This window comes from Dysidea avara, chromosome 1 (assembly GCF_963678975.1).
Source record: "Dysidea avara chromosome 1, odDysAvar1.4, whole genome shotgun sequence".
Lineage (NCBI taxonomy): Eukaryota > Metazoa > Porifera > Demospongiae > Dictyoceratida > Dysideidae > Dysidea > Dysidea avara.
Genome location: NC_089272.1, coordinates 62,849,033 through 62,876,897, shown reverse-complemented (window position 1 = coordinate 62,876,897; position 27,865 = coordinate 62,849,033). Strand labels below are relative to the sequence as shown.

Below are 27,865 nucleotides of genomic sequence, written 5' to 3'. Positions count from 1 at the left end.
TGATGTAAACGTTTCGGGTTGATCTGAAGACACTTTTGGGCTTGGTTTTACCCAACCAATACTGTCATGTCGTGAGGAAAAATTGTGGCAGGGTTTTGGGTTATATCATATCACGGATTGCCCCCACACCTTCGATGTCCCTAATATACAGTACTATCATACTGTATGATAGTGCAAATCTACTTGTTGATTGCTTTAGCCCATTCTCAATACCTTAAATTACAAGAAAATTCTTGAAATGGTTTACCCTGCTCTTATTAGCAGCCCGCTAAACATGAAAATTCAAATTATTTCACGCATACTTATATGGGTGATTTTCCAAAATTCAGTCACAATTGGCAAAATCTTAAATTGTTATACCCTTCTCCAATAATTTATAGGGAATCAAGTAAGCTGTAATTGTGGGATTGAATTTTGCCAACCAAACTGTGATTGTGGGATTCAATTCTAATACATCAAACAGTAGTTTCATTTTACTTTTGCTGATATAGCAATTTTAAGAGACTAGTGTTAATTATGTTTCTTTAATTACTACATTTACAAAAGTAAAAAACAAAACTATAATTGATGTATTAAAATTGAATCCCACAATCACAGCTTGTTTGGCAGAATTCAATCTCACAATCATAGCTTGCTTGATTCCCTATATAAGAGAAGAGGATAACAGTATAACATCAAAAAAATCTAATGATTTCTGAGTATAGTGTGCACACCTATTAGGTGTGCAATGTCTTGAGTTAACAAGATATATGCACTGGTGGCAGTGCGTATATCTCGTTAAGGCAGTGTGTAACGAGATATACGCACTGGTAGTACTGCGTATGTCTCATTAACATTTTGAGTCAGTGCAATATGTGATATATATATGTACTGGCTTTCCTTTGACCTGAGGTGTGAAAGTGGTACATATATATAATATACCAGTTCATCAAAAATTATAAATTTAAAAATGAAGTAGGGATCCAAGCGATAAAATGTAGTGAAACAAGATATGAACGATGGTAGTTATTACAGCATGGCTTCGTGGGAAATCCCTACTTTGGCATTGAACACAGAATAATTGCCATACCATGCCAAAGTAGGGATTTCCCACCGAGCTATGCTGTAATAGCTACCATTGTTCATATCTTGTTTCACTACTTTTTATCGCTCGGATCCTACTTTATTTTTGAATTTTTAATGTACTAGTTTGTTTAGCTTTTTTTTGTTAAGGCATACAGCTAGCTATAAGCATGTGACTGTTCTATTAGGGTGACTGCTGTATTAGAGTATCTCGAGTCAGCCTGCAAAGATGTGTGCTTGCCCAAAAGGGGGTGTGGTTGTCATGGTTTCGATCGATTATTAGAGTATCTCGAGTCAGCCTTCCAACTTGAAGGTGTGTGGTCACTGAAATACAGCTAGTGTTAAAGAGGTGTGTCCCAATCGATAGATCGATAATGCGTAGAATAAAGAATGGGCATAACCTTGTGACCTATCATGAAAGCTATCTAGTACCGGTACCTCCGTTCAGTAGCGCGTAGTCTAAGCACCTTAAATAATCTTGTGGCATCTGTTATGCTGCTTAGAGAAAGTGTTGATACGGAAAATTAACACCTTGATATGGTTCTGTTGGATGAAGAAGAAGACAAGCAGCCTGATTGAAGATAAAAGAAAAGACAAGGTGCAGAGGGCACACACTCATCGGAACCCCAAACGGCACATCCCACTGGTGAGTTTGTTATTGTGGTGTAAAATGGTGGCTGTGCAATGCTTCGTTTGGCCTCTAGGCTTCAACTTTGGTCAGTCAGGCAGTCAGGCAGTCTAAAATTCAAGTTTTGGCGATTTTTTTAAATTCTATATCCGGCCACCTGTAAGTGTTTTGTTGTATTTAATGCTGTTTTATGCATTATATGGATTAGTACTATTCCGTAAAGGTGATTTTTGTCTCATAAGATATCTATAGGATGCATTTTAAAGGCGGAATTTTGGGCGGCGCACAAAAATTTCAGCAGGATCCCTACTTAAACAGTATGACCATACCGTTTGATACATATGCAGTTTCACAGGTGATGACAGTTTCATGAAAATACAATTGTGAATATGTTTGAGCTTGCCGTAGATAAGAAATATTGACAAAAGAAAAACTTGACAAATTCACAATTAATCAGGTTTGACGAATTAAAATTTGGTGAAAAGCAAGCTGACTTTTGAGGTGCTGTAGCCGATTGTTAAATTCGTTAAAGTTTTCTTTTGTCAAAATTTCCTGTCATATGGTGTATGTAGTACTTTTGATTGTGGCAGCAACAAAATGCCTTTTTGAAATTAAATTTTTAAAAATGCAAACAATTAAAATACATCTATTGTGATTTATTGACAGGTTGTGCAGTACACTGCATAAAGAATTTTTTACTGTGGCTCCTGAGTAAACATTCAGGGCCACCCACAGCATTTTTCCCCGAGCCCCAACCTGAAAGGGGTCCCCATCAAGGGCCCTTTGAATACCTGTTTAAAAGATTGATATATTCTAATAGAGCAGTCACAGTATTCTTCAGAGGAGCAGTGTAGCAAGCTTATAAATAAGGAGATATGGTTGGTGAGGGCAGCTGTTGTCATTGTTAGGACATAATAATTTTGGTCTTCGACTTACAGCTAGGCTGAAGTTGTGATTCAGAGTGGAACCCTCCTTGCCCCTGGGGCCCCACTTTAACTCTTTGCCCTGGGCCCCTTAATTTCTGTGGGCAACTCTGTAAACATTTGCATATTATAATATACATCTACTGTATACATTGTTGTTCTCATTTTTTACTCTAGATTATACACATTCACCACCATCAAAGAAACCACGAGTATTACCAACAAAGATCAATGGTGATGGCAGAAGTAAAGACAACACATCCAATGTTGGCAATAATGGTAATGAGAACATGTTATTTTTTAAAACTAAATACGGTAATGCTGATAAGCTCATTACATTTCATTGTCTTCTTTCTATCAATAAGCAACATGTTATGATTTGATTCTAGAACTAAAAGTAAACAAAAGTCTACAGAATTGCCTAAGGTGATAGCCATACTGTAGCTAGACATTTCTGGCCAGAATTTGGAAACTAACAATTTTGTCACAAATAAAAATCTGCATAAATAGCACTATCCTTTCAACTACATATTGTATTGAGGCATGAAGAACCACATTCACCAAAATGTCTTTCTATATAATACTGTGACCGGATTTGCAAAAAGGGGTCTTCCACACACATTCAATTTATCAACTTTGTCATTTGGTAATTTAAGAGCAGAACAAGGTATTTATTGACTTGAAATTTGGTCAGCAGTGAGTACCAACGTAGCTTAATGGATGGAGAAAATTTGAAGTTTATATGTTAGCTGAACAGTAAGTTATGGTCTTCTAAGTTCATAGAATCGGATGTGTGTGGAAGACCCCTTTTCAAAAATCTAATCATTTTTATACATAGTCTGTTTAGTTATTTACTGGCACTGTTATTTACTGAAATAACAGTGATGAGGTAACAGTAATAAAAAATAAAAATTAGTATTCACAAAACTAGTCATCAGTGTATAACCACACATATTTACAAGCAAGCTGGATTATATACAAGTGCATAGTGACTACCTTGGATACCGTATAACGGGAATGATTCGCGGAAGAAAACATTCGTGAATGATCTACTATTTCCTCATTCGTGAGAAAACGTTCGCGATTTATTGCATAAAGTAATTAATAATTGGGCACGCGCCCACAAAGAATTAATCTTTTTTTCCTATGGATAGCTAGGGAACACTTGACTATATGGCTGACTCTGACATGTTGCGTACTACACATACATGTACTAGTAGCCATGCATGATTGCTGTTTCGCTGGAGAAGTAGACATTCATTGTATGGAACTCAATAACTGTAATCTTTGTAACTTCGTAGCTAAATTCATTTTATGATTGCTTTTTACCTGAGCATATCAACTGTGCTGTCTGCTCAGTAACAATAATAATAATTCACAATAATGAGTGCGGACGATAGGCACGCCTATAGCCTTGGGGCGGCACTAAAACCGAGGCTAAGACACGACATTTCCAGCACAGTGAATCGCTGGGGTGCAATTATACTTTCCCCATTTAGTAGCACTGATATTTTTCCACTGTCACTGAAGTTTGCATCTCTGTTCGAATCACATGCCACGGTCTCTGGCTATACCGTTACGCATATATAACAGTTTAGCGAGTAGCAAGGTGAGTAGCTACCCGCTTATGCACTTGTTACATGAATGCTGATCCATGAAAAAAACTTTTAATTGTAGAAAAAAATTAACAAGAAAACATTCGTGAATGCACCTAAAATCGCGAAATTCGCGAATGTTTTCTTCCGTGAATCATTCCCGTTATACGGTATATGATACTTTTAGCTGGCTACATTATTCACTAGTCCTTTTCTTGTTATTTCTATAGTTCCAGTGCAGACTTCTAATTCAGTATCAGTGACAACTACATCTACAGATGAAGCTGTTCAATGTAGTACTGTTGAGTATAGTGAACAGGATATACTGTTAGGTGAGAATAAGAATATGATAAAGCTGAAGCTTTTTATTGTATAGTCACAACTTTAATGTTTCCTTAGTTAATGTTTCCACTTGGTTTTACTAAACCAATATTTAACTCCTACCAGTATAAACAAAACTGATATTATTATGGTATACACATCAAGTACCATGTACGGTCTCACAATGTATTAAATTCAATGTACACATAAGTAGATGCACACATGGTAGTAGTATGTACTGAAAACCTCTATAATTTGACACAAGAAATTGGGTGGTCACATTGTAGAGGTACGTAGTATTACATAGAAAAGTACAAAGAACAATGTCATATTACAGCAGGACCTCCATTATCTGAACACCTGTGTGCCAGTTCATTCATCAATTAAAGTGTTCAGATTAGTGAATTTGTTCAGATAAATTCATTTCTAGGGCTGGGAGATTATATTGATTGTGGGATTAATTGTGATTGTCTCTGAACATCGTGATGTTGATATGTATTATAAATAATCGTGATGTTGTGACATCATATACAAATGTATATTGGTAAATTAAAAAATAATGGTGACACATACTGTTGTGGAAGGAAGTACACGATCTAGCAAACAGCCTGATGGACATCAAATCTTACTACATCATTTAAACCTTACCTGTATAAACTGATGAATTTCTAAGGATACCATTGTTTATTTTGTATTAAACTGTAGCTGCCTATGGCCTTAATTGTGTTGAATAGTTGTACACAATTTCATGGTATATGAAATAATTCATACAAAGTTGTACATACACATTGCTGATGCATGTGAGTTATAGCATCGTGTTCGTTATCACAATGGTGATACATATGTTGCATCCTACAATTGTGAAAGTAGCAAAATCTCACAATCGCTCAGCCCTGTTCATTTATATACAGAATTCCAGTCAACTACTCTAATAGAACATTCACCTAATGACGAAATACTTTAATAGAGCAGTCGGTTATACTGTTCGGATAATTGGGATTCGGATAATTGAGGCTCTACTGTATAGACATATTCTGAATTACAGAGGTGTCAGGTTATAGTGATTTCAGTGAAGGCGTGTGTATATTACAGGTTTTTGCAATTGAATTTAGCGACTTTGCAATTGAGTTTGCCGCTTTTGCAATTGAATTTGTCCCGTTTGCAATTGAATTCGTCGGTTTTGCAATTGGATTCGTCCTGTTTGCGATTGAATTTGTCGGTTTTGCAATTGAATTCGTTGCTTTTGCAGTTAAATTCGTATGGCAGCTGGAGCAAACACAAAAACATGGTGTAGCAGCTGCTACAAGAACTTGTTCAAGTACAGCAGTAGTAAACAACTCTTTATAAGGCAATAATTCTTCCTCTACAGCCTATCCAGCAGCATTCCAAACTCTACTACGCCATTCATGATGGGTGTGGTCACTCGCAAGCAAGTTAATTAACTTGTCAGACAGCTATCAACTTCGCGTACTACCAGCTTCAATTATCTTCTAGTGTCTCAAGTGTAACTCTCCAAGGCATAAATAGTTCATCTCTTAATGAACGGGTTGGTTTCATGGAGCCGTTTTGTTAATGACAAATTGTAATGCAAACACGACGAATTCTATTGCAAAACCGACTAATTCAACTGCAAAACCGATGAATTCAATTGCAAACGGGACGAATTCAATCGCAAAGGCGACGAATTCAATTACAAAAACCTGTTGTCACCTTCCAAAGTAATTAATGGGATCGTATTCAGACTTTCCAACCTTGGAAATATTTTGTGCGGGTGAATTAACCCTCAGTTACCTGTAACTATAGCCAAGTGTATGCAGAGCCCACATTCATGAGTGCTGAAAACAAGTATTCATACACAAATTGGTTGTCAAAGTGCATTGCCCCTAGCTAAACCTATACACTGCTGTTATCTACAGCTTATTTACTACTGCATGACTGAGCTACAATCATTTTACCCATCTGCTATCCTCCGTGACAATCCCGTTCCATATCACGTGATGTAAAAGTCTGAATCGTCTTTTAACTCAACAGGTAGTAGTCCTTTTATGCTTTACACACTGAATCGTCTTTTAACTCCTCTACAGGTAGTATTCCTTTTATGCAATGCACTCTGGAGACTCTATTAAGACTCATAACTGTACTTTCTTAATCAATGCCTGCCAAATTTAGTGCTCATACGTTATAATATCATTATATCAACTCAGAATAGTAGAATAATCATCTGTGAACTAACGTTGATCCAATGAAATGGTTGAATATCATCGCCAATAAACTCCCACCATCAGCATACTATTTTAAAATCCTCTCACGTGATTTAATTTAAACCCACAATCATATTAATTGTGTTTCACGTGATGCCAATTCAGATCCTGATTGTGTAAGTGAAAGCATTAGCGATTTCTGGCTGGAAATTATTTTTATGCGGGTGATGAATACATTTATGCGGGTGAGCGGGTGAAAAGCCTTAAATGGTGGGTGTCACTCACACAATGCGGGTGAATTGGAAGGTCTGCGTATTGCTTTGTGGTTTTGTTGAGTTCAAGGAATGCTTGCTTACCATATCCTTAGAATTTTATTTTACAGCTAACTTGTCAACTTAGTAACTGTTGCCTTCAGGCAAGAGTAACTAACACTATGGGCTATAATTTCTCATGGTTACACATTGTACATGTTTTGACCTGATATTTAGTTTTTTGACACACCACAGAATGTACCATGCACTATGTATGAACTTACACTTTGTTCTTTCTTTTGTATTACCTCTAGTGCTAAGATATCGATTTGCAAGCAGCAGGTCAATATAGTTTTACAGTAGGTTCTTAATTGCTTAGATTTCGATTACCATATTTGACTGATTAATAGCCACAGCTGCTATATAACTTTCACAAAGTAAAACTCTGCGGCTACTATGCGAAGGTGGCTACTATCAGAGGGCAGCTACTATGGGCTTGTGTGGCAGCAGCCCGCAGTGTTTATATGGATTCATGAGTGACTGACCTTGTTTAATCATCTGTCATTACTGTCATTCATTCTAACTTCTCTCAAAAATGCTATTTCCTGCCTTAAAACAACTCCCTTGCCTCAAATGTGTCTTATCAACACTTGCAACAGAATGTTCAAATACAGGCCCATGGCTCTTTTCTGAGGCTCTTATTAAATAATTCTAGACTGTGGAGTGGCTACTATCTGGGGTGGCTGTTATACGAGCCACAGTTATCAACTGATCAAATACGATATCTAAATAGTACAAATGGCTGTTCTATTAGAGTATTTTGGTACTGTATGTGTAAAGAATTGTATGTTCTATTAGAGTAGTTGAACAGAGCTTTGTATGGGATTCACTTATCCAACAAATGCACTTATCAGAACACATTTGGGATTGAATTGTCAAACAAGTGTTCGGATAATCATGGGGCATACACAAGAATTTTTTGAAAGGGATTTCCACTGCAGCTAAGTGACTGTTGTATTAGAGTAGTTTATATTGCCTGACTGCTTTATTAGGGTATCTCATCAAAATAATAATTCGGAACAATGCTCAAGTGTACCACAAGCGCTTTCAATGCAGGTCCTTGATGGGACAGGGATGCATTCTCTATTAAAGTATTTTAACACAAGTAACAGTTCTATTTGACTGTTTCAATCATTTTTAATGGAAGGATTCAACAACGCTGCAAAGAAACATTGTGTTATAAAATTTAGCCTGTATATTGATATAATCACCTTCTTCAGGAATTTTGAATTGGTTGTTCCCATTTTCCTACAACTGTAGTTAAAAGAGGGTGAAACTAAACAAGAAAAGGCACTTAAATTAGGCCCTAGATAAGCACAAAGGACATTAATTGCAGCTCTTGACTAGAGCGGGATAGTCTTAAATTGAGCTGGATTTGCTTAAATTGGGCCCAATTTAGCAGAATATATTTTGTTATAAATGGTGTGCCATACGTGCACCCATAGCCAGCAGTTGTGAGAATGTTTACAAAGATATAAGTGTCTGCACTAAAAAGTGGTGAAACAATTAACAGATTCAATTGTACACCACAATTACTACTACAAATCAGAGGGATATTTTCCACATGCTATGACCATGTCTATTGTTTCACTACTTTTAGCTATCATTTGATTAATGTTCACTAGACCACTACTTTTCACATCATAAATAGCTATTCACTTAGTATCTGACATAATGCAGTGGTATACACCTTACAGGTACTTCTCCTCCTGAGCTTGCAGAACTTGTAGAACATGTGGGCAGCTCTACATCTGTGTGTAAGAAGTGGTACAACCTGGGCCTCCAGTTGGGTGTCAGTGTGGTCACCTTGGATAAGATTGAGGACTCAAAAATAAAGAGTGACAGAGCTTGTAGGAAGATGTTCCAGGCATGGTTGGATGAGAAAAATGGTGGAACTTGGAATGATGTGATCTCTGCACTAAAGAGTCGCAGTGTTGGTGAAAAGGATTTGGCAGAATTGCTAAACCAATTATTGCATCCTAGACTCTCTATGGCCATGAAGTAGTATTTAAGCTAACTGTTGCATGTAAATTGTACCCTGCAAGTCCTTAACTTAGGAAGTAATCGTATTAGAGATGATGTAATGTCACTTATAACTATACAGTCATACCATACATATTATTTGCACAATATTGTTACACATGTCAAGCCAGTCCATTTGGCAAGGTGATGTTATACCCTAAATTTTTATGGAGTTTATGAAATCTGAAACAATGCATGCACATATGTGTGACATTTGTATTAACTTTATTACAATGGAGGTAGGAGAATAATAGAGAGGATAGAGGAAGAATTTAAATCTAAAGAAAATGATATCCCCAAAATGTGCATAGTAGTCAGCTAAAGGTTCTGGTGTGTGTCTGTATACGTATATGATGTCACAGTATATCAATGAAACAGTGACTGGTTTTAGCAAATTGGCTTATGATCATGTAGCTAATACTTGAGGATTGTTATGCTATAATAACTGAAAATAATATATATGGAAACAAATAATGACTTTTCAAAAACTGCATGACTTATAGACATGATAATCCCAATCCTAGCTTGTAACTATAGTTTAGAACAGTACGAAGGATGCAAATTCTCATAAGCAGCTCTATCTCGCTCTCTTGTGTAAGAAAGCTTCACACAGCTGGATCAGTGTTTACTGACCATTAAAAATCATTCTCCATACTGTGTAAACTGCTAATGGTCAATATGTAACAGGCTTCAGGCCCTAGAGGATAAAAAAAAGTCATGGCCAAATTAAGGCTATTTTTTAAATTGTGATGTGGCTATGTATTGCTGTAATTCAGACTAAAATGCCATCAACCTGCACCACAGAATAATATAATATAAAGTCAAAGTTACATGTATGTGCATGTATTAAATCTTTCCTATCAGCCTATTTTTCAAAACAAAATTCTCCACTGATTAAAATTTGACTTACGATGTTGATAGTAGGCTACAGTCTGCTATCATAATTATTTTTGTCCTAATTAATATAAGGAATAATTTATTTGTGTAGCTGGACACCCTCTCTGTGCAGTGCAGATTTGAAAATTAGTGCTACCCTGGAAGCTGAACCACAGCTGTGATATGCTATTAGGATTTCATCTCCACCAGCTCTCATGATCATTTGTGTTAGAGGAGATACTCTGCCAATCCCATATCATTCAATCTATGTATGTTGCTGGCATTTTCAAAACTGGAGTAACTCGTTCTCTCTCTGCAAGCCCACCTGCCACTATGTGTTGAATGGCTGCCCTGTGGCTTTACAGCTAGATAGGTATAATATTATACACCTATTCTCATGATGCTGCATAATTGTCACATTGGATGACTGAACTCCTGAAGACAATGTTTAAATGTTCACTATTGTGGATGGCCTGAGTCAAATATGCTCAAAATTTGTCCTAAATGCTTTCACAAAATTTTTGCCTATTATAGTTATGCTCTTCAGTGTTTCTATCATGCTACTATAGCTACAGACAGACACACTGGTGTAGTGTTCCTGATGAGAACTGATTACATAGACCATCAATATGTGTGGCACTTGGCTAAAAGTGTCACAGAAGTTATGTAAGAAGGCCAAGACAAAGCATAGTGGTCAACTCCTCCCATGGATCCAGTCAATTTCTAACCACCTGTGGTGGTCTGCGCAAACATGTAATGGTGATGCACAGTTGCTCGTGGACAAATGGAAATCTATTGTACACCACATACCCAAAGTCCACGAGTGGGACAATGACCCTAATGCATTGTTCCCAAAATGTGTGCATCCAACAAGGTCTCCAGAAGAGGAGCGCAGTAAGAAATGGCTGCGTGCGACCCGGAAGTGTTGCACACAATGAGATCCAGTGTTGCACACAATACTTTACGCAAGGTAGTACTACAGGATACACTGCTGTGGGACATTAAAACTTCCATCATACTGGCTCGTTGGAGGTTTTCCTTTCCTTACTCCTAAAATACTGTCCTAAGCGGCAGCATTTTTGGTATGATGGAACTTGCTATTCTTGACCACAATTACAACAACCAACATAAGCAAGCAACCACACAATTAGGTATTCATTAACTATACTGTATGTGTGTGATGTTTCTTAACATGTGCAGGTTTCCCCAAACAACCATTACATGAACAAACATCTCAATAATAATATTTATCTCTTCGAGTCATAATTTTTTTATACTACATGCAACATTATAAATCTGCTAATTTAAAACCATTGCAGTGTAAATATTACTTGGTTCAGGAAATTCCTTGCGTTTGGCTAACACAACACAAGATGGGATAACTTTACGAATTCCTCTGTCGAGTCTATGGTATGTCCAGTAGACAAACTGTCGCTAGGAACGGCTGCCCTGTATGACCTAAAACACAAGTACTGATGTTCTATACCATATGCGCATTTTGTACCATACGCGTATGGTACATACCATATGCGTATACGCGTATGGTACAACCAAGAGTTCATAATATAGCAGGGGCGGATCCAGGACCTGGCAAGGGGAGGGGCACAAACGGGCAAGTCACTTGTAGGTAGTCACGTTTATAGGCCAGATCATCTTGTTAATTGCTGCATTTTTGGAGCAGCAAATAATACACCTCTTAGTAGTATCTCACTGTTGCTTTTTTACCATTTTGGCCTTTGCAGAAGGCTGTGAAGTCTTTCTTAAACAACACGATAATTATTTTAGAGGCGCTTAGTATGCACAAAGGTGCTGAGTGACGCATTTCATAGTTAGTTTGACTTTGGTTCGCTTTAGTAGCAGGAGAATTCGTAATAAATTGTGTATATTTCGTGAGTTTAATAAGCTGATCTTGCCTGGCATAAAGTTTAGTGTTTTAATCAGAAATATGGCTCCTCCACAAGGTGAGTGGGGGGGGGGGGGGGCATTTGCCCCAAATGCCCCATCCTGGATCCGCCATTGTATAGCTAAGTAAAGGAGAGAGTATCCAGCTTCCAATATAGCCTGTACAAAATCACTGTGTTAAGCTTACCTTTGATCAAATTAACACTACTTCTGGTAATAGAGAACTGTTGGTTGGTGCTTATTGGTATTGATAAGGTCAAGGCTTTATTCTGTGAACAGGCTTAATGTGTTACTTGACTCAGTGATTTTCCTGGATGTATTCCAGTTAGATACTCTCTCCCTTACTTGTATTATGAACTCTTGGTACAACCATACGCGTATGGTACGGAAAATCGTACCATCTGAGTATAGCTAACCTGGTATGCGTATAATATTAAGCAGAAGGTTTTTGCACTACCGTACCTATTGACTATACGCCTGATGACACTCTGCTTTCATTTCTGTTCGGGGAAGAGGGAGGGGGGAGGAGCTAGTCTTTCTGTTCAGTGAAGATCGAGATACTCAATAGAGCAATCATATATTTTATTATTATTATATAATTGCAAGACCTCGCACAGCGAGTATAAATGCAATATATACAAATCAAAATATATAGCTAACTAATTACGATTTTATAGTTCATTTATAAGAAGGTTGTTAAACACGGTGATAGATGAAGCTTCAAAAGTCTCTGGTTGCAAGTTGTTCCATATAGCAGTGGAAGGAAAGAAGCTGAATTTATATGTGTCAATTCTAGTGAATGGCAGGGTAAGTTGATCTGATTATAGCTATTCTATTCTCTAGAACTAAGATCAATTTAGCTTTACTGTGATTAAGATATAATTTACTTTACTGCATGATGCAAACCTATTTAAAATAAAGCATTCCTTAAAATAAAAGAATAACATGATATCTCGCATGACTATATATATATATATATAAGTGATGAAACTGACATCTTGATTTAGGACAATATATGATAAAAACAATCATGAATTCATCACACTGTTGGCAGATCCAGTCTTGAATTGTGTTAAGTCCTGCTGATCTGGTAGGATCTGATGGAATTCTACATTGTCAAAACTAATAAAGGTCAATCAGCTGGGTTAGAAGCTTTACGAAAAACATGATAACACCTAGCTACATATAGTATAAGTCTGAAAAGTATAAATCAAAGGAAGGGGATTAAATATAATATGTCTTGATTTATACATAGTTGTTGGTGTATAATCTATAACAATGTATCTCGTTGTCTGTTTAACATTTCATTTCATCAAAGTATCTGACAGTTCCACAAAATACATGCAATAGAGCCATCACCCATATAATTATGATGGTTTATGTAAGCACCTGTGGATTATTTTCTTGATGTCTTCTGACTTTTGTACATATTGATTTATTGCCTCGTCCGCCTTATTTGTCATGGATTTCCATCTTGCATTTTTATAATAAATGACTTCATTTATCCACAGCGTAATTGATTTGAAAGTACACAAGCTGGTATACTGTATGCGTTCTTTAGAATAGTTGAGTTAAAATGACCAGATTTGTGAAAAGGTACCTTTTCCATACATTTTACATACCAGCAAACAAAATGATGTAACACTTGACTCCTTACACTGATAAACTTGCTCTTAGTATCAAAATGCAGATAGATACTAGTAGCTACTGTACACGCACTCATGGATAGTTGCATGCAGGCAATTATAAGGTATGTTCAAAAACTTATGAAACCCCGAATTTCAAAATATACATGGGTCAAATTTTGTCTGTGAAAAAGGTACCTTTTTGCAAATCTAGTCACAAATTATCTAGCTGTTGCATAGCAACTGCACACACTGACAACGTATGGTAAATTTTAATTTTTGTTTCTTCTTCCACACAGTACATTGTGGCTGCAATTGCTACACATATATTGCTTCTTATTGGATTCATGATCCATTGTTGATACAATGAAAATTCAAAAACTAGGCCATTATTACAAATGCTACTCCTCCATATCTATAATAGAGTTAATGATGTAATGTAATGATGTGACATGATGTAATTTATGCATACCTGTAACATTAATATTATGTACTGTAGTTGTAAGAGTTAGTTGTTATTGTGTACTTTCAGTTATTGATTAATAATATTATATACAATAGTCTGTCATTTTGCCTATAAATGGTCTGCCTACACATCCCTACAATTAGAACAATACCCACACATAATATTTATGTGTTTACAAATACTCCTGAAGATAGTCAAAGATTAGTACAATAATTAAAAGCTATATAGAGCAATATTACCCAAAACTCTACTATAGGGGTTTTTCTATACTTGTATATATGAACTTTGTAAAAATGTGTTTGGGTTTAAAGGTGCCCAATTATCCCTTCAACATAAAACAAGAGCAGTATGCTCCTTGTCTTACTCAGAAACTGAAATTTGAAGTTTGATCTTCTAAAGCATTATTTAGGACAAAAGACATTGATTTCTTTTAGGCTGTAGAATTGTGCCAGCATATTGATATTCACGATTTTTCAATGAATATAACTGGAATGCATAGTTATATAAACGCTAAGCCAGTAGAGGTAGCATTGTAACTAAATATAAACATAAGATTTTGATATAATTATCCATATACTGCATTCTGATTGGTTACAACATAGCAACCATATTAAATAATTTGCATCCATTGGCAAATGGAGCCAATTTTTTCAGGCATATATATATTATTTCATTAAATATTTTATTTTATTGTTGCTACATATAATCTATTGTTTACCTTTAATTTGTTAGTACACTAGCTTCCACTTAAAAATGGATATTTATGCCTGGTGGCACTAAAGGTGTGTTGAACAGACAATTTTAATCAGATGAGCTCGAGAAGTACAATGTATAATGATTGCTCAAACAGAGGAAGACCTGGAGAATGCTGATACAATAACATTGAGGGAGGTAGCAAAGAGATATAACTCTAGAGAAAGTAACGTTTTTAGTTTGCAAATTAATGTAAATCTGCATGGCTGTAGCATATAGCAATATTAGACATGCATAGTAATTAATTGTGCAATAATTTTTTTAAAACTGTAGTTCGCTGAATCTTTGCTATTGAATGAGGCATGTGCATTGCCTGCTGAGATGAAGTATAGGAAAACATAACATGGCAGAGATTTTATGGTGAGTTTATATATGAGTTCTAATGTATAGTTCAGTAATGAATGTATATTAAGTAGCATTGTTTTATTATTGTTAAGTGTGTTGTATAGCTACTCGCTACTTACTGTCATGCTTGTGGATGGGAAGACAATGTATTTAGCTACTCTTATCTGAATGTACTCCTTAAAGTTAACAACATCCACATTAATTTGTGCTGTAGGTCCAGTGTGATGAATATACTATTTACAGTATGTATAAACAAGAAAAGTACGTAAACAAGAAATTGGATCTTCAAAAGAAGAAGAGTGTACATAGTATATAAAAATGCAAATACAGTGAGGAGCCATGTTGCACAACTGATGACACTTACGAAGTTCATTTTTCCAGTTATTAGCTTTGCACAAGCAGTATATGCATATATGTATAATTCAGTTAGAACTTACTAGCTACCATGCATGTTGTAATTGCTCTCCTTGCTTATTTACCCAATTCTGTTGTAAATTATCAGTTATCCACACTTATAATTGAGTATAAATATACCATCTGCATGCTTCTGATAGCTACTGTATAAAGTAGCATATATACATGCACAGTGCCATTTATGTAAAGTTCTGCAGACAAAGTGAGATCATGTACATAGATTTAGGTACATTAGTATAGGACTATAGTGGGAAATACATGGGCATGCATGGCAAGGATAAAATGCATGTGTGTGCTGATGAATAAATTTATACACAGTAAATTTGGAAGTGTGAATATCACACTGAAACCGGTGTGAAATCTCTGCCACAGGGGACATACCAAATCCAAGTGTGATACTCACACCCAAGGTGTGACCCTCACACTTCAATGGTACAGGCCTGCCAACTCTCACGGGTTTACCGTGAGTCTCACGGTTTCACTACCCTGCTCAAGGGCAGCAGATCGAATCTCACGGTTTTTGAGGCAAAGTTGAGACCTTTTTTTTTTTTTTTTTTTTTTTTTTTTTTTTTTGGTCTCAGCATAGCATCTACCAGTTTTTTTTTACTACACACTGCAATACTACAATAAAGGTACAGAAATCTCAAGATTTTTTTACTTTCCAGGTTGGCAGGCCTGATGGTATGACCTTCACACTCCAACATATTTATAATATCGTTTGTATTTTAATTGTATTTCAAATACATTTCAATTGCATTTAATGCAGCATTGTTAACACAGTTAAAATACATTTCAATTGCATTTAATGCAGCATTGTTAACACAGTTAAAATCACTGTTTCTTCTTATAGGATATCAATGCCATTTGACAGCAGATGCCCATGCAGTTTTGGTTGTCAAGTTCTGGCAAGACGTCCCTATCAGGATGGTGACATTTCTATAAGAAAAACATACAATGAACAAACAAACTAATGAAATTTATAAAACGTACATTCAACCATCAGTGCAGGACTTGCATCGGTTGTGGTCCGTTGTGGCGACATCTTTCTATATAGGAAAAACATAATGAATACACAAACTCAGTAATGAAATTTATAAACGTACATTGTAGACATCAGTGGAACTCTAGATGGTAAGCACTGGCATGCAGTGGGACTGTAGATGGTCAGCATTGATTGTACACCTCTATAATAGGAAAAACATAGCAATGAACACACAAACTAATGAAATTTATAAACGTACATTGTAACCGTCAGTGGGACTCTACGCAGTCAGCATCATTGGTTGTCTGGTTTGGTGACATCTCTATATAGGAAAAGCAGAGTATAATAAACACAAACTGATGAAATTTATAAACGTACATTGTAGTCATCATTGCAGGAGTCTAGACAGACTGCATTGGTTGTTTGCTTTGGTGATGTCTCTAGGAAAACAATAGTATAATGAACACAAACTAATGAAATTTATAAACGTACAGCCATCACCAAGACTCTAGATGGTCAGTATTGGTTGTCAGGTTCAGTGACATCTCTATAGTGATAACAGAGTATAAATAAAATTAAACGTACATTATAGCCAACATTGGATCCAATTCCACTGATCATTTGTCAGGTTTGGTGACATGCCTAAAGAAAATGTCATAAACACACAGTGGAACCTCAGTTATCCGAACCCCTTGGGACCAGGGGTAATCCATAAGTCTGAAAAGTCCATATATCTGAAACTGCGTATAAATAACCTTAAAATAGCATTTTTAAATATCAGTACTTTCAAATATCCTAATAGAACAGTCACTACTCTAATAGAGCAGTCATTTCCGTAGTTCGGTTAACCGAAAATCCTAATAACTGAGGTTCCACTGTAAATAAAATTTGCATACTGTAGCCATTAAACTAATGCGACTGCATCACTGCTAGTCTCGTACAGCCACACCACATTCTTTTGCAATTTGGTCGCGGAAACTGAGAAATAGCGGCTGGCTATTTTATTAAGTTGTGGCTCCACAGTCGATACAGAAGAACGAGTTGAGCTCCTTGGAGTTCCACTTAATTATCTGAGCCTGTAGGTCAAGTACCAATACACAAATTAAGTTCTCTAAAATTACGCACGCACCTGCACTTCCTCCGGCAGGTCTCAGTACCCGCATGACCCGAGACGGATTCTGACTACTGCTCATGGCGTGTGGTACAATAAACACCAATAGTTTCCGCATAACTAAGAGCCAGAGTGGCTAAAAGCTAGAGAGACTAAAGTTGAAACTCAGCAGAAAACCTACTAAACTGTTACCAAGGTTACAACTCTAAGACTTCCCGTTTTTTTGTTTGAAAATTTCGGGAAGTCGCCAGAAAAAAAAATCAGGTGTGACATGGAATTTAAAATACGAACACTGAAGGAGGAAGTTACTACTAGATACGGCGATAAATAAGACGGGTATGAGTGTATTGTAATGAATTGCGTGCGTACGAATCTTTTCCTTTTTATAATAGTCCCAGATCGTAGTGTATTTAATTTATTTCCACTCTAAGCAGATTCATTGTTTCGCCTGCTGCAAATACTCTTCCGCATGGTTTTATTCATTATGCTGTTATCTCAACATTTTATTCATTATACTCACGTGATTGCATAGCATCTACCAGTGAACTTATATTATTTAGAATCACAACCAAGTTCACTGTATTTCAATGATGCTCTTAGCTTACTACTGAACATTTCCACTATATTCTTACCTCCAAAAGCTGTTGTGTGGAGCATGAATTTTGAAAATTATCAATTATAGCAATAATGAATTTCGAAGAGGCAGGGTAAATTGCCTGCGACAGTAGTAGCACTGGATAAACAGCTTACTACACATGGTTTTCCCGTGCTTTATTAAGTTTAGAAACTAGCCAGTCAAAAGGTAGACCTTCATTAAGTTGTTACAACACAACCCATTCCAGGCGTTTAGTAACACAGGTCAACTGAAAGTGCTATTTCACTGGGTAGGCATGACTGCATTATGGTATAGTCAAATGCTTTGCTTTGCATTGTGCATCTGTGTGTATTGTGTTGCGTTAGTGATGTATTGATATCACTTACTACTAGTCAATCTGATACCAATACATTTTAGCAAGAGTTCATAATATATATACTAAGGAGAGTATCCTACTCTCATATACCCCTGTAGAAAGGCGTATCGTGAAGTTATGACGTAACGACAAGATGTTGTGGTTTGTGACGTACAGGAAGCCGTAAAAGTGCAAGAATCGTTAGCACCGTTTCACACTTGCGACGCTCAGGATAGCCGTATTCGCGAATGGCCTAGTAAGAAACGCCTACGAAGCGGTCTTAACCCATGAAGGAACGATTGTAGTTGGGTGAGAAACGCTTAGAGCTGGAGTTAATTTGGTTGCTAGCGACGTTGGTAGGCACGCGTTCAATCGATACCATGTTCAACTAATGACATCGTTAATTATACAAAGAAAAACGGGCGAACTCAGAAGTGTTACATCATAACTTCACGATACGTCTTTCTACAGGGGTATATGAGAGTAGGATACTCTCCTTAGTATATATATTATGAACTCTTGATTTTAGGTATTTGCTAGATACTAAATTGATACATGTTTACTTACAAGAGTTGTTCACAAGAAACAGCTTCTGGTGAATGGGCTGATATATATATGTGAGTTGAGTATGTGTGTGTAGTGTGTGTGGGTGCATGTGCAATGCACTTTTCTATACCACCAATATGAGCTTTACCTGATAGCAACTGTTACACACAAGTAATTGCTTAGAATCATGCTGTACGGTGTGAATGGAGACTGCTTAAATTTATTAGAGTCGTGCTATACAATAATTTCACTGCCTGATTTTGCTTCAGTTTTGCAGGTGCCTTGTGGCCTTTGCTACAGTACATGTATTTTTAAAAACTAGTAAAGCACTCTTCAACACTTTGATACTCCCACGCAAAGTGTTATATTTGCTCATACAGTTCAGTTATACAGATACCTGTAATTTCACTAATACAGTGTAGTACAGTAATGTAAGAAATGTTATGAAAACAGCCACACTCAAACAGCATAATTAATCAAAAAGTATGACGTAGAATATAATGTAGTAGAACTAATCCTACCAGTGTGCTTCTTGTGTATGTATTAAGTTGTCTCAGTGCATTCTGCTCTGTTTCATACAGCTGTATGTATATTGGTAGGACACAATAACAGCAAATTGTCAATTCATACTTTCAATTACGTACCTCATCTACAAAATTGTTTATATTAAAGATTTATTCAAAAATACTGTTCAATTACATTACTTTGTGAGGAGCTATCTGATAGAAAGGGTGTGTTGAAATGATTTGTTTGCCTTTTGTAGGTGAATGGTTTAGGTGGTACCCACAGTCAGCCAAAGGCCAGCTGTGGGTGCACGCCTGATTTAGTGAAATTGTTTTGCAAAAGGTACTCACAACAGGAGCTCATTGAATCCTATGGACAAGGGAGCATGTACTGTACATGTACACTGTAACTCCATACACTACCAATACTAGGGTGAAATTCAACATGGCGTCCAGTGATACTATGTATATAGTTGGTTACATCATTCTTACGCACAGCAGGGATACACTAAATTGGCTGTTACTCCATCGTCTTATGTAAAGCTGCTTTGATAGGAAGATCATTGAGTCGAAGGTAGAGCTTGGAATAGTCAAGTGGAGTAATTTCACGTGATTTTACGTGATTAGTGACTGTAGAAAGACTGTCCTGCTAAGCCTGTGCTCTAGATTCCTCTGTCATGCCATTGAACTTCGTTTCCATAGCTTTGCTTCGTTGCAGCGGAAACGTTATGTACTCGAGCATGCGCCTCTACATAATATCCTAATTAGGAAATTTTAAAAGATACTTATTATAGTACATGGCAGCCATGTTTGAATTTCGCTGTTTACTGAGTTACATGCTCCCTTGTCCATAGGATTAGATATGCTCCTGCTCACGATCATATACCATGTATTGTATCTTATGTGCAAACACACATTACCAACTTGTCGGATACTGCATGTATAGCTCTCAGAGTCTGATGTATTCCTTCTACACAAGGGCTTAAACCTTGTGCCAGCAGCAAGGCTCTTACTTTCTGTCGAATAAAAATAATAAAGCAGTGATAAGCACTAAGTGAACTTGCAACTACACTGCAACATTGGAGGGAATACTAAAAATGAAATATCAGAAATTAAAGCTACAGATTTCATAGCATCTAATCTCACAAGACGATACTGGTACAGGTATCTAAAATATATCGCAGTATAACCATATCAAGCTGAAGGCATATCATATCAAGGCATATTAAGCTTCGTGCCAACAGCAAGGCTCTTACATTATATTTTCTGTCATACAATAAGAAATCTTCAAAAAGCACCATCTAATAGAACTGACACTGAGAGAAAATAATAAAGCAGTGATAAGCACTAAGTGAGCTTGCAACTGTACTTCAACATTGGAGGGAATACTAAAAATGAAATATCAGAAATTAAAGCTACTGATTTCATAGCATCTAATCTCACAAGACGCGAGCATGCCTTGCTCAGAGACTTTACCAGGACAAAACCCTGGTAATTCAAAAATGTGACAATGGGGCAGATATTGTGGTCCAAAATAAATGTGACTACAGATGGACTTAATCATCTGCAAGACCCTGTTACTCAGAGAGAATTGGATAGTGTTCCACTAGTATTCTGTAATAACATAAATAAATATCTCCTGGATCTCTAATGACCAACTTCTAGGCAAAAAGTCAGTAGACTTGCTCTCCGCCAAAGAACTCCCAACTGTGTGTGCATGTGTGTGTGTGTGTGCAGGGATGGGCAAAAACTGTTAGATTACCAGCCATTGTATCTGTCAAGGTCATAGAGGCTATTGTATTGTAGATTGATTCTCCAGCTAGTGTCAGTAAGTACTATAAACTTACTATTCGATATTGAGCAGGCAGGTAGCACGAAACTATTTATTTGACTAAACAGCAATGAACTAAGAATGCTTACTGACACCCAAACACTAGTGCCAACTTCAGTCATTGCTCAGGCTGCCAGGCTGAAGTAGAAATTAAATGCCCGCTAGTATAGCTGCAGGTATAGATCCCCTTGTGTTATTGCCTACTCAACTAATGTGAAATTTTTAATTACACTTGTATGTATATATATATATATATGTCACATACTGAAGGTCTCCAAACTCTGTTGTAACCAGGCACACATACTGAAAGGCGTGTGCCTGGTCACTGTAATTGTGTCAAAAAATTGTGTGTCTGTCTCTGTTTATATTTAATGCCCATCAAAACTTATTAGCATTAACAAGCTTACCTTTTGTGACTAGTTGCTACAATGAGCCTTATCCGAAATTACGTCACAGACATAAAAATGGCCGCTGTAGTGTGGGGACATTCGTAAAATTTGTATGGGCAACTATGGGACGAAAATTTTTAAACTGCAATATCTCAGCCAAGAAGGAAAATATCGAACTGTAGCTAGCAGGTATGGCTATAAGACATTACAATAAGTACGTAAAAGCGATTTTCGGTTGATTTTCAAAACAACGCTAGATTCCTATTCTTTCAGCAAATTTATCACCATACCTGTTGGTTAGAGCTTGATATCTTCCGCCTTGGCTGAAATATTGCCGTTAAAAAAATTTTCTCCCCATAGTCGCCCATACAAATTTTACGAACGTCCCCACACTACAGCGGCCATTTTTATGTCTGTGACGTAATTTCGGATAAGGCTCATTGTTCAGGTGGCACAGTGAGCCATGCCAGCACATGAGCTCATGAGCAACATATGTTTTAATGTTTACAACCTTGTGATATTATAATGTTAATTTGTATAATTATGTTTCATCCTTCACCTGACTTTGGGGAACTAATACAGAATAACAGATTAGTGGAATAATGGCATTAAATTATATAGTATTTGTACCCTCTACAGTACAAAGTTGCATAACTAAATAGTTTGTTTTTTACCTGTACAGAATGCTATCTCAGTTGCAGTAATACCCATTCTCTAATATTTAGTTGCTATGGACCATCTAAAGGGAAATAATTTATTGGTTATAATGACATCATGGCAGAACATTATACCATAAACGATGAACGTTTGACGTGACTTAAGTTTGGCAAAGTTCATTAAACTTTTATTCGTCAATTAGCTATTTTATATTGCTCGCTATTGGCTGTGTGGTGAATTCATCATACTTTCATCCACCAACCTGCTTCACAAGCTGATTCGCCAAACTTAAGTCGCGCCAAACTTCGTCATTTACTGTTAAGTCATCTATTATTATCAGAGGCTTTGCTTTGTTTATGTAGCAGGTGTGTATATATCTATGTGAGGCAGCATACGTATATAAGTTAATTGGCTTGAGCATCGGTAATGGTTCAACCTGCTTTATGCTCAGTTGCTATTGTTGATCAAGAAGCTTAAGCTTCACTCACACTTCTACGTCCGTAATTTGTTGAAAATGTGTCTCCTTATTATTCATCTATTTGTCTTGTTTGATCATTTACGTGAGAACTTTAGTGTATTAAGCACAGTGCCATGGGGGGAACTGGGTAACTCTAATTAATGCACACCAAAAGTGAATGGGCTAAATGCTAAGTGTATACACATTTTTTCTTCCTTAAGATACAGTAGTTCTATAGCTACTGCATTTGAAGTACAGTGGTCCCTCTATTATCCAAACTCATTGGGCTCTAAGTACTGAAGTTTGGATAATGGAAAAACTGAAGCCCATTTATTTATGTACAAAGTAGTGACTGATAGAAAAGTTATAAACGATACTGGTACTGGTATCTAAAATATATCGCAGTATAACCATGTCAAGGCATATCATATCAAGGCATATTAAGCTTCGTGCCAACAGCAAGGCTCTTACATTATATATTCTGTGATACAATAAGAAATCTTCAAAAAGCACCATCAACTGACACTGAGAGAAAATAATAATGCAGTGATAAGCACTACTGTAAGGAAGCTTGCAACTACATGTATACTGCAACATTGGAGGGAATACTTTAAATCTAATCTCACAAGACGCGAGCATGCCTAATTGCTCAGAGACTTTGCCAGGACTAAACCCTGGTATAACTCAAAAAATGTGACAATGGGGCAGATATCTTGGTCCAAAATAGATGTGACTACTGTATGTCACAGATGAACTTAATTATCTGCAAAACCCTGTCACTCAGAGAGAATTGGATAGTGACCATTATTATTCTGTAATAAGATAAATATTTCCTGGATATCTAATGATCAGCTTCTACGCAAAAAGTCAGTAGACTTGCTCTCCGCCAAAGAATTCCCAACTGTGCGTGCATGCGTGTGTGTGTGTGTGCGTGTGTGTGTGTGGAATGGGAAATCAACCACTAATGTGATTACATAATTTATACAATTCTGTGCATGCTAACTTGTTAATTTGTATCCATATAATGAATTCTTATAAACAAAGGTGATGGTACAGTAAATCAGTAAATGACCTTGACAGATACAATGGCTGGTAATCTAACAGTTCTTCCTGACAATAAGCAAATATTTCTTCAATTGCAGCTACGTACAGTACTTCGTAAGAACCTAATGAACCCCATACATATAATGTGACATTAAAATGAGTAAAGAGTTATCTTTATTTAGCTTAAAATGTCTTTGATTTTTCTGAAAACAGGGAACTCATCTTCATAGTGTCTTAAGGCATGTTTCATCCCTTTCTAACCCTGCAAAAGTTGCACAATTAAGCAATTAAGGAGTGTTGTTTTTACCTGTACAGAATGTTATCTCAGTTGCAGTAATGCCCATTCTGACCATCTAAAGGTGGAGAATAGGGAAATAATTCATTGGGTAGTGACATCATGGCAGACCATTATGGCATAAACGATGAAAGTTTGGCGTGTCTTAAGTTTGGCGAATTTGGTGAGTTGAAAAAATTTGCCTAATTATATAACTTTTATTCATCAATTAGCTATGTATATTGCTCACTATTGGCTGTGTGGTAAATTCACCAAAGTTTCATCTGCCAACCTGCTTTGCAAGTTGATTCGCCAACTTAAGTCACGCCAAACTTTCGTTGTTTACAGCACAAGTCAGATATTATCAGAGGCTTTGCTTTGTTTATGTAGCAGGTGCGTGTACGTCTGTGTGAGGCAGCATATAAAAGTCAGTTGGCTGGAGCATCAGTCTGGTATTAAATGGTTCCAGCTTTGATGCCTGATTATGCTCAGTTGCTATTGTTGACCAAGAACGAAGCTTACGCTTCACTCACATGTCTATGCCCTTAATTTATTTTCATTGTAAATTTATCTTCTTACTATTCACTGAGAAATTCCATTTGTCTTGTCTGATCATTTACGTGAGAACTTCAGTGGGTGTCATGGGGAAACTGGATAACTCTAATTAATGCACCTCAAAAGTGAACAGGTTAAAATAAATGTAAAGTATGTTTTCTCCTTCCTCAAGAATTTCTAGTGCATTTGAAATACAATGGTCCCTCTAATTACAGGTATCCGAACTCATCAGACCCTACTGTAAGTATAGATAATGGAAAAATTGGATAAATTGGATAAATGAAGCCCATTCATTTATATACACAGTAGCTAGTGCTGGACGGTATTGAAAAATTATAAATATTATCCGTTATCTAAATAATATTACGGTATTTCCATATCAAGCTGAAGCTTATGTTAAGTGAGATCAAGAGTTCATAATATATATATACTGAGAAGAGTATCCTACTCTCATATACCCCTGTAGAAGGGCGTATCGTGAAGTTATGATGTAATGAAAATGATGTAATGACAAGATGCTGTGGTTTGTGATGTACGAGCAGCCGTAAAAGTACAGGAATCGTTAGCACCATTTCACACTCGCGACACTCAGGATAGCTGTATTTGCAAATGGCCTAGCAAGAAACGCCTACGAAGCGGTCTTAACCCATGAAGGAACGATTGTAGTTTGGTGAGAAATGGAGTTAATTTGGTTGCTAGCGACGTTGTTAGGCACGCGTTCAATCGATACCATGTTCAACTAATGACATCATTAATTATACAAAGAAAAATGGGCGAACTCAGAAGTGTTACATCATAACTTCACGATATGCCCTTCTACAGGGGTATATGAGAGTAGGATACTCTCCTCAGTATATATATTATGAACTCTTGGTGAGATTCACTGTGATATATACTTATCATGAAATAATTCATGAAGCAAGGCACATTTAGATCCATGTCATGAGCTTCAAGGGTGGACGCATGCTTGTTCTTCTGGTGAGCAGCTCATGAATTCACAAGCTGTTCAACCTTAGTATTATTACTACGACATTTGTCAGTTTCATTAATTATTCGAAATGTACTTCATTTCCTTTCAGGTGAACTGGAAGCCAAGATATTGTTTGCTGAAGAGTGAAGGACAATTTATTGGTTTTCATAAGAAGTCTATACCTGGTGGTGGGCCAGCTGCTTATGGGGAAACCATTAAACAATGTAAAACTTGATGGTAAGTCTCTCAGTGTGCAGTGTGAGTGAGTGTGCAGTCAGTCAGTCAGTGAGAAACATTACTGGACAAAGTGTAAGGGTTCTTATTGTCTGTATGTATGTGTGATAAGCATCTACACAATTAAATGTATATTTAATTAAGTCCTGATTAACAGGGCCATAGCAAGGGGTCCAGCTGCTCCGGTTTTGGCTGGATTACCTTTTAGCCACTTTGAATTTGGCAGAGGATTGAGATACTCTAATAGAGCAGTCAGTGCAGTACTCTAGAGCAGTCACTGCAATAACTCTAATAGAGTAGCCAGTTATAGGTTTCAGTTACCAATCTTACAGTCAGAATTACTTCCAAATTCCACATCAGAGGATTAAATTGTGACCTCTGAGGAAAACCAAACTACAGTACAGTGTAGTGCAAGTATATTATGGTTTTGTATAGTGATGTGTGCTTGTTATAGTGGACGGTTTTGTTCACATCCTAATACAGTGGTTCCTCTATTATCCAAACTCATTGGCCCTTGCTCATGAGTGTACAGTATGTTAACATACAGGGGTGTACATGTACTATTGTTCTCTACAGGACTTGGATGATACCCTACGCTGTAATGCAAAAGACGACAATTCTGTGTACGTTGTGGGAGCTACGTTGTTGAGGTTTCCTGGACAAGGTGACTAAAAGAGGAACACTATTATACAGAGGGTCAAGCCGTTGTGTGTTTGACTATTCTACTTGCATACTACCCCTGTTGCCAAGATTCCTGTGTGAAGAATTCTCAATCCTGATCCTGATCAAATAAGAAGTCTCAATTCTGATCAGGTAAGAAAGTTGATAGAAATGGTATTGTGTATTTTTTCACCATATTTTTAGGCTCGGCTGTCCTTTGTAGTGTGGAGAATGACTGGAATGGAAAAGTGTGTGCGTTTGTGTGTGTGCACTAAAATCATGCTTTACAGTGTGATGTTATACTGCTTAAATTAATTATAAGTCATGTTGTACGAAGGGATGGAAGACTGCTCATATATTTATATTCAGTGTTTAGTGCTAAATGACTACGTTCAAGAGAGAAAAATGCTTGGGTGGAATGCATGCATCTTATTTTAACAAGCACTCAAAATTTAGGCCACCAAATGATGTGTGTGCAAGTCACTTGTGTGTGTGACTGTTGGAATGTGAAAGTATAACATTAACAAGTAGTAGTCTATCCTAACAATTAGAGCTCGTAGTTTTGTATTAGTTGGTGTTTAATAAATATAATGTGGAAAATGTACTGTAGGATGTGTTATTGGGTTGAGTGTGTAGCGCATACCAATTACCCACATCTCACTTAATTGGTGGTGGTTGAAGTGTAGCTTAGGGTGCCCACGTCTTCACCTGCAAGACATATAGTAGTATGGGTTATTTGCCACAAAAGGAATTGCCAGCACCTGAGGAGTGCGCAGGTGTCTCTCTGGGTAGGCACAACTGTGATATAGCCAAAGACTTTTGTGTGTGATTTTGTGCGTACAGTCTCTATCTGTGTACATGTTGCGTGCTAATAGTAAGTGTACTAGAATGTTATGTATTCATTTTTTTGCAGTGCCAGAATTATCGGTTTGTGTCAACAATGAACTACTGTGCCTCTCAACCACGTCAACAAGAATTTTGTAATTGTTAAAATAATTGATCATGTTTCTGTGTGTGTTTATCCATTAATCATCACGTGCATGTTTACCAGTACGGGGTACATGCATAGGTGCATTTCTAACGGTAAATACTGTAATGTTGTCTTAAGAAAGCTAGCTAGCTGCATTATATACGCATGGGCATGGTGGGTGATGCGATTTTAGGGCCTTGCCAACGTCTTGCGCAAACAAATAAGTGGCTATAGCAAAAAGACGATTTTCTTTCTGCAGTTCAACGGTATATAAGCATGCTAAACTCA

At 36.8% G+C, this 27,865-nt stretch overlaps 1 protein-coding gene and 3 long non-coding RNA genes across 7 annotated transcripts in view; 3 read left to right on the top strand and 1 right to left on the bottom strand.

Moving 5' to 3' along the window:
• LOC136240297 (uncharacterized) overlaps positions 1-9,235 on the top strand; it is a 73,893-nt gene extending 64,658 nt beyond the window's left edge. Inside the window, exons 9-11 of the mRNA XM_066031245.1 lie at positions 2,791-2,892; positions 4,439-4,540; positions 8,739-9,235. Coding sequence (XP_065887317.1) covers positions 2,791-2,892; positions 4,439-4,540; positions 8,739-9,046 — 512 coding nt within the window. The 3' untranslated portion in view covers positions 9,047-9,235. The remainder of the gene's footprint in view (positions 1-2,790; positions 2,893-4,438; positions 4,541-8,738) is intronic.
• Positions 9,236-12,708: 3,473 nt separating this feature from the next.
• Positions 12,709-15,559, top strand: LOC136240500 (uncharacterized). Its single transcript, XR_010693844.1, has 3 exons — positions 12,709-14,851; positions 14,959-15,045; positions 15,245-15,559. It is a non-coding gene; the product is annotated as an uncharacterized lncRNA (long non-coding RNA).
• Positions 15,560-16,215: 656 nt separating this feature from the next.
• On the bottom strand, positions 16,216-18,144 carry LOC136240180 (uncharacterized). 2 transcript variants are annotated; one of them, XR_010693714.1, is made up of 8 exons: positions 17,556-18,144; positions 17,323-17,502; positions 16,919-16,973; positions 16,805-16,866; positions 16,686-16,748; positions 16,548-16,628; positions 16,435-16,490; positions 16,216-16,380 (listed from the first exon to the last, which is right to left on the bottom strand). It is a non-coding gene; the product is annotated as an uncharacterized lncRNA (long non-coding RNA). The 2 variants fall into 2 exon arrangements; XR_010693705.1 differs by lacking the exons at positions 17,323-17,502; positions 17,556-18,144 and having other exon boundaries at positions 16,218-16,380; positions 16,919-17,316.
• Positions 17,477-27,712, top strand: LOC136240189 (uncharacterized). 3 transcript variants are annotated; one of them, XR_010693719.1, is made up of 6 exons: positions 17,783-17,873; positions 19,017-19,104; positions 25,823-25,950; positions 26,524-26,760; positions 26,812-26,855; positions 27,521-27,712. It is a non-coding gene; the product is annotated as an uncharacterized lncRNA (long non-coding RNA). The 3 variants fall into 3 exon arrangements; XR_010693721.1 differs by having other exon boundaries at positions 17,799-17,873; positions 19,058-19,104; XR_010693720.1 differs by lacking the exon at positions 19,017-19,104 and having other exon boundaries at positions 17,477-17,873.
• The last annotated feature ends 153 nt before the right edge of the window (positions 27,713-27,865 follow it).